The sequence below is a fragment of the Diadema antillarum genome, unplaced genomic scaffold (assembly GCF_040938485.1).
Source record: "Diadema antillarum isolate AM-2024a unplaced genomic scaffold, OU_Dant_1.0 seq00000684_RagTag, whole genome shotgun sequence".
Lineage (NCBI taxonomy): Eukaryota > Metazoa > Echinodermata > Echinoidea > Diadematoida > Diadematidae > Diadema > Diadema antillarum.
The window spans coordinates 568,622-584,139 of NW_027271589.1; the positions used below are offsets into that span (position 1 = coordinate 568,622).

At 37.8% G+C, this 15,518-nt stretch overlaps 1 protein-coding gene across 1 annotated transcript in view; it reads right to left on the bottom strand.

The window, feature by feature from the left end:
* Nucleotides 1–2,356: 2,356 nt before the first annotated feature.
* Nucleotides 2,357–15,518, bottom strand: part of LOC139737164 (uncharacterized) — a 35,685-nt gene continuing 22,523 nt past the window's right edge. The window contains exons 14-15 of the mRNA XM_071647842.1: nucleotides 14,921–14,980; nucleotides 2,357–2,377 (exon numbers count right to left, since the gene is read on the bottom strand). Coding sequence (XP_071503943.1) covers nucleotides 2,373–2,377; nucleotides 14,921–14,980 — 65 coding nt within the window. The 3' untranslated portion in view covers nucleotides 2,357–2,372. The remainder of the gene's footprint in view (nucleotides 2,378–14,920; nucleotides 14,981–15,518) is intronic.

Genomic DNA, 15,518 nt, shown 5'->3' on the forward strand with positions numbered 1-15,518 from the left:
GATCGCAGTTAATTGCATGATTACTAAGACATGAGAGCACTTTGGGGCGAGTAAGTCTCACAGTGTTAGTTATATGAAAGGTACTTTAACCTGAAACACAAACTAAGACAAGGAAATTCAAGGACACTTTTGAGGTACCAAAACTTTTTATTATCTTTAAGTCTGCACCTGATCCCACCAATATTCCATTAAGAGCTAAAAATTGAAAAAGATCCCTACCGTGGGAGGGGGGAAAAAACCCCTCCCACAACCTCGCTCATGCACACATGCGCGCGCCGAGACATTGAGTCATGAAAATCTCACTTATAAAAATTTTTTGAACTTGGCATCCCTGAGGATCGGAGAAATTAGTTTGTTGTATCAGGTATTTTGTTATATCAGATCTCTTTATATCAAGTTTCCACTGTATTACAGTCTGGTACTGTTGCCTGCTGAAAGTCCTTACAAGTAAAACACAGCATGTACAATATGCTGGGACATTAGTAACTCGGAAGGGATAAACATGTATGACAGCTTTGTTTTCAGTTAAATTGAGTCACTAAAACATTGTACACTTCTGTCACTCCAAAAACTGTCCAGCTTGACACATCACGAATGATTATTCATCACTTGAATTTGTGTAAAGCACTTCAAAAGTTCTCATGCAGGTCTTTCTGTTGGTGACTGGATAGAAGACAAGCCCAAGGCCTATTCTGATATCAACTTGAGCGATGTAATAAAGAGCTTACAGTTCATGATGGTTCGTTCCACCAATATACCAATATACATTAACATGGTAACGTTGATATGCTTGCGGCCATCCTCAGCATGTGCACTATCCTCCATAAAGTACATCAGAGCAAATCGCACGGAGAGGTGCAGATGTCGAGAAGACAGCCAGGCTGGAAAACTGGTATCCAATCCTGTAGCAGAAATTGCAACATGTGCACAAGTTAAATTTCGAAGTATTATCTTAAAGAATATATCTTTAAATGTTTCTTCTGAATGCTTGACCATATTGTCATGTGCTTCTCTTCATATAAGTAAAGACAATGGTTTTCACCTTCATAGCATTTGACGTTTCCCAAATATGCTTATGTTTGAAATTGGGTCCAAATTCTGGTCAGACATAATATTGGATGAGCACAAATGTAAACTCAAATAGTCATCAGGCTCTATGAAGTCAGCAAATTTAACTTTCCTGAATATATGCATCACACACAGACTAACAAGCAATACCAAAGTGCATGACCTTGAATGCACAATACTAGATTGATTGCACAACATAAACACAATTAGCCCAAGAGCACTTCTATAATGCCACATCCCAAGGCCAAGGTGAACCATGAATACGGAGCGCTTTTAGTCAAAAACAGTGCATGGGAGAGCATGAAGTATTTGTTGAAACTAATACAGTAGATCCATAACATACATTCCCAATGGTTATGGTTATTCATGGTTGTACTGCATGACCATGCACTATACAGAAATCAATGAACATTGCATGGTATCACATCTTAATCAGTCATATGACGTTAATAGTACTCACTATAAACAAAACAAATAATATATATATCTAAACACAGGATTTAACTATCAACGAGAATGAATATGTGGGGAAAGGTAGCTTGTTTGTATTCTGCATTTTTTGTTGTCATTAACAAGTTGTATACATGTACGTCACTTATGTGGCAAGATGACTATCATCATTAACCCATTGAGGACGAGTCCTGAGCATACTCGGGCAGGTGTCTACGGGAAATGTGTGTTGTGGCAAAATCAGTCCGTCCTCAACGGGTTAAGACTCTGTTTGAGCTGTATGGTGTCTCCTCAGAGACAGTTTCAGGATGAAATGTAACTTCTTTACACTTGAACAGTTGTGGGTTTCTCAAACATAACCTCTTGAAATCACAGGATGATGAGCTTGGGTACTGTTGACATAGATCCCTAGGAATTTGCAAAATTACCAGCATGTAATCCTACCATCCAACACAAAGCTCACCTTCATTGCTTGGTCCCACACTACTACTTCCATGTCGGGTCGCCTGATATGCTCTGCCACATCATGCAATCCAGCTGCTCTGATTGCTCCTTGGCTCCAGAAAACCAAGGAAAGAGGAGGTGGTCAGGTGACTATTCCCAGTCATGTGACAGAGACTGGAATCCCTTCGCACGTCAGGTGACTTTTCCCAGTCATGTGACAGAGACTGGAATCCCTGCACTGGTCAGGTGACTTTTCCCAGTCATGTGACAGAGACTGGCATCCCTCTACTGGTCAGGTGACTTTTCCAAGTCATGTGATTCAGACTGGACTCACTCTACTGCAATGCAGCAGGGCAGAGAAGCAGAGATCATCCCGAACTTCACACAAACGTGGGTCAAGTCACCGGGCGTCACCCTAGCAATCAGCAGATACAGGGGAGACAAACCAACAAGGCTTGTGTTAAAAAAGATACAGCCAAAAAAAAAAAAAAAAAAGACATTTTCAATCAAATACAGCACGTGAAAAACAGTGAAATACAACCCCAAACTTTTTACCCCCTTTTTATCTTTTTTTATTTCATGGTGTGAAGAATGACATTAGCCCAGGTGGTTGATAATGCGCCACATATTGATTGCACATTTTCTTCAAGTTAATTTTGATATCTTTTTCCACGTGCCTGATATTTTTTTTTCCTCACTCAAAGAAAAAAAATGTCTTCTAAAGTCTTTATATATTGAATACTGCATGAATTTTCATTGTGGTGCACGCCTAGCTTGCTCAAAACATTTGCTCCTTTTTTGGCAGTTTCTAATAGCAAGTCTTTGAGCAAATTTCCTCTTTTTTTTTATCAAAGTGCAGTTACATGCCACAAAGTTTGTACGTAGGCTTGTGTTAGCAAAGAGATGGGTTTTCCATCATATCGTTATTTGACACATTTGACAGATTTTGAAGAATGTTCTCCCAACATTCAAACTCATGTACACTGTCCCCCAAGCTACAAGATCTACAGCATTGTCGCAAGAGTGGTTATTTATGTCGGCCCAACCCATAATGTAGTACGTCAAAAGATTTGACACTTAAGACACCTGCAAGCACTTGAGAGGAACAAAATGTACACATAAAATCATTTAATTGGCAGGACTGATGTGCAACCGTTCACCAGTTGCTTGGGCATCAAAGGTTAGTGTTCCTCAAGTGCCCTTAAGCCCCCGCAAGCCTTAGGTTCTCTGAAGTTTCGATTAACATTTGTTTGGCACTCAACTTCTTTTTATTTCAAAGTCCAGGTTTACAACAGAGCAGTGCGCAAACACGAGTCCTTTTCTCAAAGTTGCACTCAAGTAATATGTTATGTATTCCATCAAATAGTTCACCGACATTAGATATACAAATTGTATATACATACATTTATACTCCTGGTTATGAGCGGAATGCCAGAAGCACACTGTAATGCACTAGTACCAATATTTTTTCTTGTTTTTTATAAAACATGTTTGCTTACATGCTGACAAAACACTCGCTCAATAAATTCCAGAGGTGCTCTTTATCGAGACATAGCTACACTTCTTCAAATTTTTTTTCACCCTCTTAGACAGAAAGAATGCACTGTCGCCAGGATTGTTTTTTTCTTGTTGACATTTCTGTCTGGAGTCTTATTCCCCCCCACAAATAAAGCTGTGCAATGTATTGTGGAAGTGGAGTTTTCTTTCTTTACTGTATTACAACAGCGTAAAACCGTATACTGATTTTTTTTTCTTTTTTCTTCAGTGTGTACAACCTCGCTTTCACATTTGAAAAATCTTACTTTATTGCACGCACACAAAAAAAGTGTAAATCATTCCAAACATTCTTTTTTTATTTTTCTGTGTAGCAGATTTGTACTTGAAAAAAAAAAAAAATCACTGATTTCCCCTCGCAATTCATTTGAAAATAGAGCGGTGGCGAGACTGTGTATTTCAGCACACATTCTTCAAGGTTCCCTTTTTGTCTCTGCCGCAACATTTTATCTTCTTGTACATTCTCTTTACGCTTCTTTCTCTTCCTAAGAAGAGTGGTATTAGAACGATAACTAATACTTACCAATTTTCTGCAATTTTGTGGAAGCTCTTTCTTTCTTTTCCTTGATTTCTTGAATCTTTTTCCCATGTTTTCCTTTTCGCCTCACCGATTTGGTGGGACAAAAAAAAAGGGGGGAAGAAAATTGCCCCATTCTGTTCTGCGACTTGAACTTGACCTTTGACATCAGCTTGCGAGATTTTCAGATGCTGCCCCTGATGAAGAGTCTCAAGAGACTTTCACACTGCTTTGCACAAAATATTTTGCATAAAATCTTTCTTGTATTGTTTATTTTTATCCCCCTATCATGGCAAGATTACAGGCAATTGGTTTGGGGTTAGGTGAATTCAGGATGCATCAAACCCACCTCCCCATTTATCTGGGGAAACTAATACCAAGTTTTGGGCAATACATAAAATATAAACAGGCACTTGCATGTTTGATGCATGGGGCCCTCACCCAAATGCGCATCCTTGTAAGTGGGAAAGTACATTTTGTGATGCCCTGATATTTCTTTATGACATGTCCCACAGTAGTTCCTTCACTTATGTCTGCGTCAAACACTTCTGAATTGATTTGTTTCGATGGACATGCCTCACTCACATGTACACATTTAATTTCTGCTCATCAAATTACGAGTTACTTTGTGCAAGTAGATTACACGATAACAGGCATGACAACAAACTAACAGTCAAATAAGGACTGAATGAATATTGGAACAGTAGTTTTTGTAAGTTTACCATTGGCATCACGCATGATCATTCGATCACACTGGTAGTCATCTGCACAGTTTTTAATTTCTTAGGACGGTCACTCCTCTGAGTAACATTTCATAGCGAGCTTGTCCTCTAAGCTGATGCCAGAACTTAAACATATATATCTCGGAAAGCTTTTGTGTTCAGTATCTGACATTCATAGATCAAGACAAATTTGTTTGTTTTGTTTTGTTTTGATATGCATGCTTTCGTTCAGATATTTGAGTAGTATCATGTACGTGAACATTTCAGGCAAGTATCTCAGTATCTCAAGAGCCATGCAACTGGTGAACCCATGGCAACAAGGAATGGTTAAATCTGTTTGATGCATGGATCACATTTCTAAACTGAACATATCTTAAAGGGGCATAGTCCCGGTAGTGTAGATGGCGCTGTTGATGCTACTGCCGATCACCGTTAGCATTGATACGAAGATTGCTGAAATTGAGCTGTCATCAAGAGTAAAGCGCGTAGGTGTTGCTAAGTAACGTTGCCTTCGTTGTCTTCTCTGCGCATCACGCAGTCTGTAGTAATGCCAGGGTGCGTGCATATGTGCTTCTTATTATGACATCACAAAAGAAATTTGCTAAAGCTGTCATCGCCCTGACCCGAATCATGAGCCGAACTGTGATTGAACCACTGACACAGTGGATCGGACTTCTTCGGACTCGGGAAAGTGGGCCAAAGCGTAAGCGCCCAAGAGAAGTCGATAGCATAGGTCTCTATAGGAAACTTGCGCCGTGCGCCCGCGTACGCATTTGACTAAAACACCGGGACCATGCACCTTTAAATATCCCACCACATACTACTACATTCCTAAACTAAATATATCTTAAAGGACAAGTCCACCTTCATAGACATGTGGATTGAGTGAATGCAGCAATGTTAGTAGAACACATCAGTAAAAGTTTGAGGAAAATCTGACAATCCGTTCAAAAGTTGTGAATCTTTGTAATTTCTGCTCAAGTCACTGCTGGATGAGAAACCTACTATGGCTGGTGATGTCACATGTGTACAGCGACATAAAGAAAACTAAAAGAACACTCAACATATTTTCACTTTTCTCGCATAATGAAAGAACAATTGAAATGCTTCTTATTTCCCTTGCTAGATGTTCGAAGCCGCTGCTCAAAAATATTTGAAGCATGTGCCAAACAAGATCTGCCGCGCAGATACGAAGACAATTGACTCGTGTCTCATTGCATAATCACCAACCACTTGCAAAGGAAGATATGTCTTTGTGATGGTAATCACTTTTCACTATCCCTTCTTATAAACGGTAGGTGGTACAGAAACAAGGATGCGCGAATAGAAATTGAGCAAAAAATGCTGAAATAAAGATGAAAATTACTCGACTGGGCATACCTGGGCACTAATCTGATATATCTATCAATAAAGAATTATACTTGAAGATTATTCTATATTAGTTTCATTTGTGGAAATTAAGCGGAAAATTGATAAACCAAGCTTTCCAGGATGGTACAGTTTTAAACATTTTCACATGATACAGCTCTGATTTACGCTTTTGCACAAATTTCTGGACAGGATTAACTTTTGTTTTACATGCTTTATCATTAAGTGAAATTTCATTTCATTTAATAAATAAATAAGCAAAGTATGGCCGACATTATGATAACGTTCAAAATGAATCTTCAGATTGCTCAGCAAGACGGCGGCTTGGAACATCGATCATCAAAGGCACAAGTGCACCTGTGGAATTCTTTTGTACATCAAAAGAAATCTGACAACTGTTTGCATAATTACAGCCAGTCGGAACTCCAGTGTATAAAACCTCCTTGCTCAGATGAAGTCATGTATAAAATGTCAAGTGAGACTTTAAGATGTGGAGAGACACTTGAGAAAAAAAAACAATCTCGCATTTTTTTTTTCACTCCAGTGAGCTACTAAATGAAGATTGCCCAAAGAAATTATCTTTTTGTTGTTTTTGTTTTCACATAGGCAGTTCCACCCACACACTTTCAGATACCGCATAACCTCATATTTTCACAAATGAAAGGCTTTACGACATTTCAAAAGTTATTACTTTTCTGGTTGATGAATAGCACACTTATCAACGCTCCCTTATTGTGCAGAAATTTTTCTTCTCCCAAACCAATATCATCTTTAATCTTAATGACACACAAGGAAAAGTGCACAATTTTACCATTCTTGATTTCTTCATACTTGTTTTCTGACGACAGATATTGGCTGAAAAAGCGGCTAAGATATGTACATGTACATGGTCCTGTCTTGTGCTACAAATCCTGCAGATCAGCAATGCAAAGTTTCACGATATCAATTTGTTCATATGTTTGCGCTGCAGTTAATTTTTGTGGCTGCATTGGATTATATGATTTTGTGCAGTGGTGGTGCATACCAACTAGCCATTGTCAACTCCAAACGTCTAAATACCAGTACTTATGCTCTTTTGTCATTGTATTGATGTCATAAATGCCAAAGCCATGCAGCAGCGCGATGCCAGTCATAAAAGGTGACATCACAATGCCAAATTGCTAATTGCTTGTCTACATTTTTTATGTAAATCAGAAAACATTTCTTGCGATATGGAGATGTAAAGTGGCATTATCAATGTCCATGCACAAACCTTGTGAAAATAAAACCCTCATGAAAATATCAGCTTAGAGAGTACCTAGTTTACAGTACTATATACGACATATGCGATGTATATTCAGTGAGTCTATTTTTTTCTTTGTGAAATGGGATATCCCGACAATTTTTGCAAGTGGTTAAAGTCGTGATCATGAAGGACATAAACGACGGAAGAAACGTATACTTGCACACTGCATTCATGTCAGGATCAGAAATTTTCCCCATGTTGTTGAATTCAGGACAGCACCCGACTCACAAAATTTGCAAAAAATTAAACCCCCGAGATATATATATGGCGTACACAGCATTTCATATCACCAACTGTTCTACTCTCCGCTGTATTCAGGATCTATTGTTTGGATCCTGAATTAGCCTCAGGGCAACTTTAAGTCCTGAAGGTTACAGTATATGGCATATATTTAGCGAGTTTAATTTTTCGCAAATCTGGACTGCCTGACAATTTCGCGTGTGATTAAATTAGCTATTGTGGAGTACAGGACTGAACAGAGATGCATGAGGTGCAAGTCACATTCACGTCAAGATCAGAGCTAATATTTTCACATTTCAAAATCCGCGAAAAGCAGAGGACTTGCGAGATTCACGAAAAATAAATACCTCACAAAATATATGGCACATACAGTAATCAGGAATTCTCTTCATTAGAAAAGCAACAATTGTTTGCATTCTGTTCTTGATTTTTTTTCCCCTCTTGATAGTTGTAGGGAAATCATTCGATCAATCTACATGTTCTACTACAAAGTAAAAGGGATGTTAATAATGTATATGCTTCACTTTTCTATCTTTTGCTTCATAATCCCTCTGTTCTTGCAAAATGATACTTTCTTTTTTCAAAAGTATTCTCTGTTAAAAAGTTCTGGTACGAATGAAACGTTTGTCTTTGAGACTGTGATATTTCTAATTTGACTTCAACTCCAGGGCCCGTATTCTACTGTAGACCAAGGTTTAAACCCATTTTAGACTCACCTATGGTTTAGCTAGACCCGAGGTTTAATTTTGTATTCTGCTAGCGAGGTTTAATTAAACCCGAGTCTATTTCGGGTTTAAATTAAACCCGAAATAGTCTTGGATCAAGCCACCATGGTGCCCTCTATGGAAGAAGAAATTCTCCCTCTCTGAGTACTTTTCTCTCCACAAATCCACTTAAATTTATTATTGGCAGTGTATCAGCCACATGAGCGTGAATTTCTTGGATTTTGAATAGTTTTTACGGGTATTTATGTCGAATAAGGGCATGCTGTATTTTTGCTTGCGACGACTCGTGAAGCACTGTACATTACTGTGCAGTTTGTGTACGTGTGCGACGCACATCACAGGATACATGGTAAGCGTATATAGTATGCGTAGCGCTATTGTATTCCTGGCCTGGCTAGCTAGCTTTGAATGCTCAGTACCAGCAGAGCCGCCGCGCTGGCCGGCGGCACGGTTGCTGTGTGCGCTGGATGGGACATGGCTTTTTATGTCGATTGAATCGTGAGTTCGGAATGGATTGGGGATTGATCAAACCAGGACTTTGAGGTAGGAAATTGAATAAAAGCTTTTCTCTTAAGATTGTCAGTTTATAAAAATGGAAACCATTCTAAAATGTAGAAATAGATAGCAATATCTAGGCCTATATCAACCCTGTCTCGATATACATACCGTACTACACTAACCTTAAACTTTTAATAGATCTAACGTTAGTCCTAACGTTATAATAATGTACTCTAGCTATTCGAATAGGTTCTACTAACGTTAGTAGGACCCTACTCCTAGTCCTAACGTTAGTCCTACGATCTAGGTTCTCACTGTTTATTATAGTTTTAAGTCTATCTATGCCAAATCGACCTCAGCCATCAGGCTCGTTACACTCTAGTCCTACATTGAGTTCTTGGTCTAGTCTTCAGGTTATTTTCATCGTAAAGTTTAGACTAACTACAGGTAGTAGTATTTCTAACATATACATTGTAGATCTCGAGTCTCTTCTACGGTGTATAAGTGTACAAGTACTAGATCTAGTACGTAGTAGGCGTATCTCGTGTGTACACGCGTGTGGCCGGCAAGCTAGCTGCTGTACGTATCCAGCCAGCCACTCGTTTTGTGCCATTGGCATTGATCTGTGTGCTGGTACCCTTACCAGTCATCGTTAGACTCGATTTACACTCGAAATAAACCTCCTCCTGGGTAGGTTTAATTTAAACCCAATTTAGACCACAGCTGGACTTAGTAGAATACAAATTAAACCTGGGTTTAAACCTGGGTCTAAACTGGTGGTTTAAACCCAGGTTTAAACCCCAAAAACCCACTTTAGACCCAGGCGTGGGTTTAAACTCGGGTCTAAGTTTTTAGCAGAATACGGGCCTAAGGGTTCATATCATTCTGCACGTTTTTGTCATTCAGTCAATTATTCTAAATTCTCTTGTTAAACTTCCGGCATGAAAACCATACGCGATTGCCAAAGTGTTGTTGGATTGTGAAATATATATGTACATATTTTGATTGGGTATCAGCATGTCAAACAATCATTAGTGTATAGCGACCAAAGAAAGAGTAGAGCATGACAAAAGAAGTTTGTATGAACAACTTTACTTGAGACATGAAAAAACTTTGGACAAATGATACACGAAGCAATTACTAAAATGGCAATGATTTCTTTAAAAAATGACAAATGTTCTTTTCAAAAATTACCACACTCCAGTTATGCCACAAATGTGATTTTTGGAGGAGTATTAACATTTTTTCAGACAAACTAGAGCAAAAAAAATTTATATTACTACTTCCCTCTCATCATCCGGTTAGGCATTTGGAATTCCAAGGAATATCTGGTGGGAGGATTGGCAAAAAAACCCCAAACTGACGATACCTTGAATGCAGATATGCATGCATTTCACAGCACAAAGACAGCTAAGTGCACGCTAAAGTTTGATATTTTTATCATACCTTAGGCATATTGTACACTTAACATATATGTGGAGTGTGAACATACATTACAAAGTATCTATTAGTCAGCATACTGTCAAAAAACTGGTTTAAAAGAAAAATGTGTTTTTCCTCTCAAAATAATCAATGAAAATTTTTAAGTTTAAAAATGGAAAATGTACTATCAGTGAGAGATTTCCGTCAAATTTCTGGACCACTGCATAACGACGGTAAGTTTTGACCAACACGTCTCTCTTGTATTATCCTTGTTGACAATTTGCTTTGTGTATTCACGCGCTTTGCACTCTATACTCATGGCACATTGGTCTTAATACCGTTTAACGTCAACGTGAAGTGCGGCTGGATTGAACAGAATACAATGACCATTTTAAGTAATCCCCTTGCGACATTGAACATCACAGAATAAAACGACACTTTGCACTCAGATCATAACAATATTCACTTAAAACCACTTATTTTTGTCAGTCTATACCATTGGCTAAAGGATTTCGCGGCAGGACTTTTGTTGCTTTGTATTCTAGTGCGAAAAAACTCTCCAGAGCTGGCCGAAGACACTTTTCAAGATCAAATGTTTCTGCGGAAGACATTTGTACGTGCCTTATTCCTCACCACAGCATACTACCACAGGCAGTATACATTCCGTCTCAATTCAATCATGTGGTTGTTTCTTATACTCGGCAATTACGATGCAACATGAGCTTTTGGTAATCATTTCATTAAGATAAAATGCAGTATTAAAAAAAGTAATCAACAAGCTTTATACAGAAACTTTTTTTTGTGTGTTAATCTTACTCACAAGACAACTATTACAAAAAGTAACAAAGTAACAGAACATCATACTTTCCTACAAAATCTTTATACAAGCTTATGTAATCCTGATGCAAGTTTACACAGATGATGTCATAAAGCAATTAAGTTAGTCTATAAACTACATGTAACTGTATGTACAATTTCATTTCTTTTTTTTTTATTCATAGCATACTTTTGGGTGAGATCTTGATTTGTTTTCTTTTCCTTCCTTTCTAAAAAGCCAGCACTTCTACCATCTCTGACATCTTTTTCAGTCATGACTTAAAATTCTCCTTCTGTCAACCAAAGCTTGGTAATATTTGCATATCACTCTTTTAGTAACAGCCTTTATTTTGAAATCTACAAGACATAGACAATTTTGTAAACCAGACTTACTTTCATCTCTTCCCCCCCCCCCCAACATATTTTCCCTGTCATTATCCCATTGTAATATGACATCTTGAAGCTTCATACTTATCAGCTTGTAAAAAGTGTGCCTCAGTTTGTAAGATGAGGAGAGAAAAAGAAGCAAGCTTTGTTTAGTCGTGGTGAGTTTCAGATTCACTAGTCTCTATTTTTTTCTTCCTCACATTTTGGTCTCTTTGCTTGCTTACAGTCCAGCAGTCTTTCCTCTACTGTTTTCCCTTCCAAAAGACTTGTTTAAGCGAAATTGTCCCTTTTATCAATTAAAAAGAGAAAAATCAATGTTGCTATGAAGAGAAAAAAAGAGAAAATTTGAAAATTAGCCCTTTGCTATCATCATAACTTTTCCTCTCCACGCTAATACTGATAGTCTAATAGCGACTGTAAGGGCGGCTGGCCAGGCCAGCCCCGTTTCTATCGGTGGCGGCGGGGCGCCCTCCGTAGGCGGAGGGACCAGATCGGTAAGGGTCCCCATAACCCCCGGGCTTTTCGGCACGCTCAGCGCGCCCACTGGGGTAAGGGTCGCGGGAACTATAAGCGGATCTTGTGGCGGCTGCACTTCCTGTGGGGAGGACGGACAGGGTATGGATAAAACACGACATGGGTTGAAGAAAATCATTGTTACAATATGACGGTAGCTTCATTTTTTTTTCTTTTATTTTTATTTGGTCCAACATGACCAGGAGGCCTCTCCTTATCTCAATCTCTGTGACATTTTTCCTCTTTCCTGTCCATAGAGTAAACTATTACTCAATAGATGATATGATATTCCCCTTTAATCCATACATTTATATATTTTTTAAATCAAACCATAAGTTTGTTTGTGTGAATGTGTGCTGCTTCGCTATGTCCCCTTCACGTTATGTCATATTTGATGCATTTTGATAGATTTATTATTGAATTAAAACAACTATCTGTCTGAAATTATTTACCAAGCAAAGACCTCAGTCTCCCGAAATTGAATGTGTCATCATCATAACAGAGTTGTAAGATGATGAATGTAATATGATTTACACAACTTTCCTTCTTCGAAAATAAAGTTCCTGGTGTTTGGAACTCTAGTTTTTCCTACACAGAAAATAATTTTATCCTGTTTTTATCATCCCATAACATTATTTCCTTTGTTTTTTTTTTTAAATCATATATGAGAGTGCTCTGATAAACTAAATATTCCTTTTCAATCTTTTCGTGATGAGTTTTCTGTGTCAGATGGAGCTCATTCATGGGAATCATGTTCACATGTTGATATGTTTGGGATTTTTTTTTTCACTGTTGTTGTTTTTTGTTTTTGTTTGTTTGTTTTTGTTTGTTTGTTTTTGTTTTTTTGCAAACATGTCCTCGCTCCCAAGCTCTGTTTGGTGAGGCCTCCCGGATCATGGAATTTAAAAGGATAATATCAGATTTTAATTGCCTACAGAGAAACAGATAAACTGTGGAGGGTTTAATTTGTGACTACTTGAATGTTAGCACATCATGAAACATGGCATTTCTCACACACTTGGAACGTAAAGATGCATTTTCACCGTATTGCTTACTAAACCTTTACAGGACTGAAAAACAAAAAGAAAGAAGAAGAAAAGTCACTTATGGCTTGAGCTGAGAGGTGGCCAGAAGTCCTGCCGGAGTTCATACATTCTTTCCGTTTGATGAATGAATCTTTCACTAATTTTACTTTTCTTTTTTTCAAAACACTTTTACCCCACGACTCTACTAGAGATCTACCGCAGAAATGATTTCGTTTGTGTCCACAAAGGCCAAGGAATTACACTCTTGCACAAGGAAAATAACATTTCAGTCTTTTTTCTTTTTTTTTAAACAAAATGAATGAAGAACTTTCCAAATGGGATGCCATGTTAAATAACCAGCCAACATGCAAACCATCACTAATCTATCAGGTATGTCATAATTTGCCCAAACTTCTGTTGCTGTACTAATATTTACTTTCACTTGGAAAAACATTACTGATAACTTTCCTGTTGAATTAACTTTTCCTTTAAAAAGCTGTCAACATGATTTTTGTTTTTCTTTACATAAATTGTTTCGACCTGCAAAGTTTTTATGGTCTCATGGGCAAATTCGAAATCCTTCATTATCAGCCATTTCCCATTTCATTCCCTCTTTCAAAAGATGGTCTTATATGAAAGTGTGCTGGCTGAACTAGGATTTACAGATTTTTTCCTCCATTTAGTCCCTCATGTTTATCTGATTTCTTTAAACAATGTTAAATATTTCTACCTTTACTGAACACTTAGTTTGCAGCTTGAACATTTTGCAATCAAAGTAGCTCATTGCTTTATTGTTCTGCTCTGCAACAATACATTATCTCTTTCATAATTTATTTTTTTTTTAATGTTATGTTACAGAAGCACACACAATTTTTAGTTCATGTTGCACAACGCAATTTTTTCTCAATATTTTGTACAGGAAAGAAAACATCAAAGGGCATAATCCAGCTATGATTGTGGTGATCCTTTACTGGTGATCAATCTGAAATAACTTGCGCGCAAATTGAATAAAAAATTTTGATAACTGTCATAAACCCGACGAAGTGACGACATGACATGCCATATCGCTTGCGAAGCTTTGCAAATCTATTTTCAAAACCGGCAGTTACATCGTAATGGAAGAGCAAGGATTCTGGGTGATTTTTGTTCTTATATTTTTCCCCCTGTGATCTTATAATTTCATATCACACTGCTAAAGAAAATGGCAGTGATTTTGTTATGGATTGCAGATTATGAGTGCCATCTAGTCTTCGGAAGCTCTGTTTTGTGTGTTATACTCTCTATTTTTAAGTTTGCAAACATGGAAAAAAACTTGACCGTGAAAAGCTTTGGCAAGCAATAATATACACAGATGCGTTGAACTGGCTTGTGTTTGTATACAATTCACTTCCCTGTATTGCTGAATGCTTAGAATGGTTTCAGTTTCATATAAATCAAATAAAATGACAGCAACTATAGGAAGATTATTCACTTTTCACAATTTTCCGGTAAGATAAGGGACTTGGGAAGTATGACATCCATCTACTTTGATACTTGTGTGCCATTGCAATGGCTCCCCCACCATTATCATTTCTTTTTTTCTGTCAATAATTTTTCATATTTCATGCCAGCTGATCAGCTTTTCAATGCTATCAACAGTTGCACTTCCCCAAATATTTTTCCCCCTCTCCACCACTGATGATTCCGCACAATGTGGGTTCTGAAGAACCTGTCAATTTCGCACCAAGATTTGAATTATCAATCTTTACAGCATCGCGCTTTCCTAGTATTCCTTCACTTTTTGGCAGATTTCATGTCCTGTAGGTTCTGCCATTTTTTTTTTTTTTATTATTTTGCACACTCTGAAGCTGCTGCATCTAAATGCCCTAAATGCTCATCACACTTACCTCCCAAATCCCTGGCAGACCCATAAGATTCGGCTCCGTAGCCCCGGGCGGCTGGCTTTTCTGTAGGCAGAACATATAGTCGACAATGAGGCACGGCTTGACAAATCGCCACTCTTTGCTTGCCATTAATTATCGCGAAATAATTTTGTGGCCAAAATTTTGGGCAAAGTCTCTCTTCTAACATTAATGCAAATAACATCCACACTAAGTTAGCAGTTTGTTTTGGTGTTTTTTGTTTTTTTTTCTAGAATAGCTTTCAAAATAAACTAAACACTGACAAAACTGGACACATTCTAAACTGTGTGAAGGTTGTTTTCCTACAACAGTTTTGAAAGTGATAAGTAGAAGTGTGCAACAAGTAAAATGTTTTGATACTGCTCCTCTAACAACTGGAACACCAGGATGGCATGGAAGAAGATTTTGTCAAAGATATCGCAAAGATATCTGTCAGTTTTATTTGTTGCTTGGCAAAACTTAAAGTAATGTAGAAACAGGGAATTTCACTCCTTTCTGAATTTCAATATGCCAGTCTGGAAAAAAAAGGAAGAAAAGAAGTGAACCATTACTATTTTCACATCACATTTGGTTGCTAGTTGCT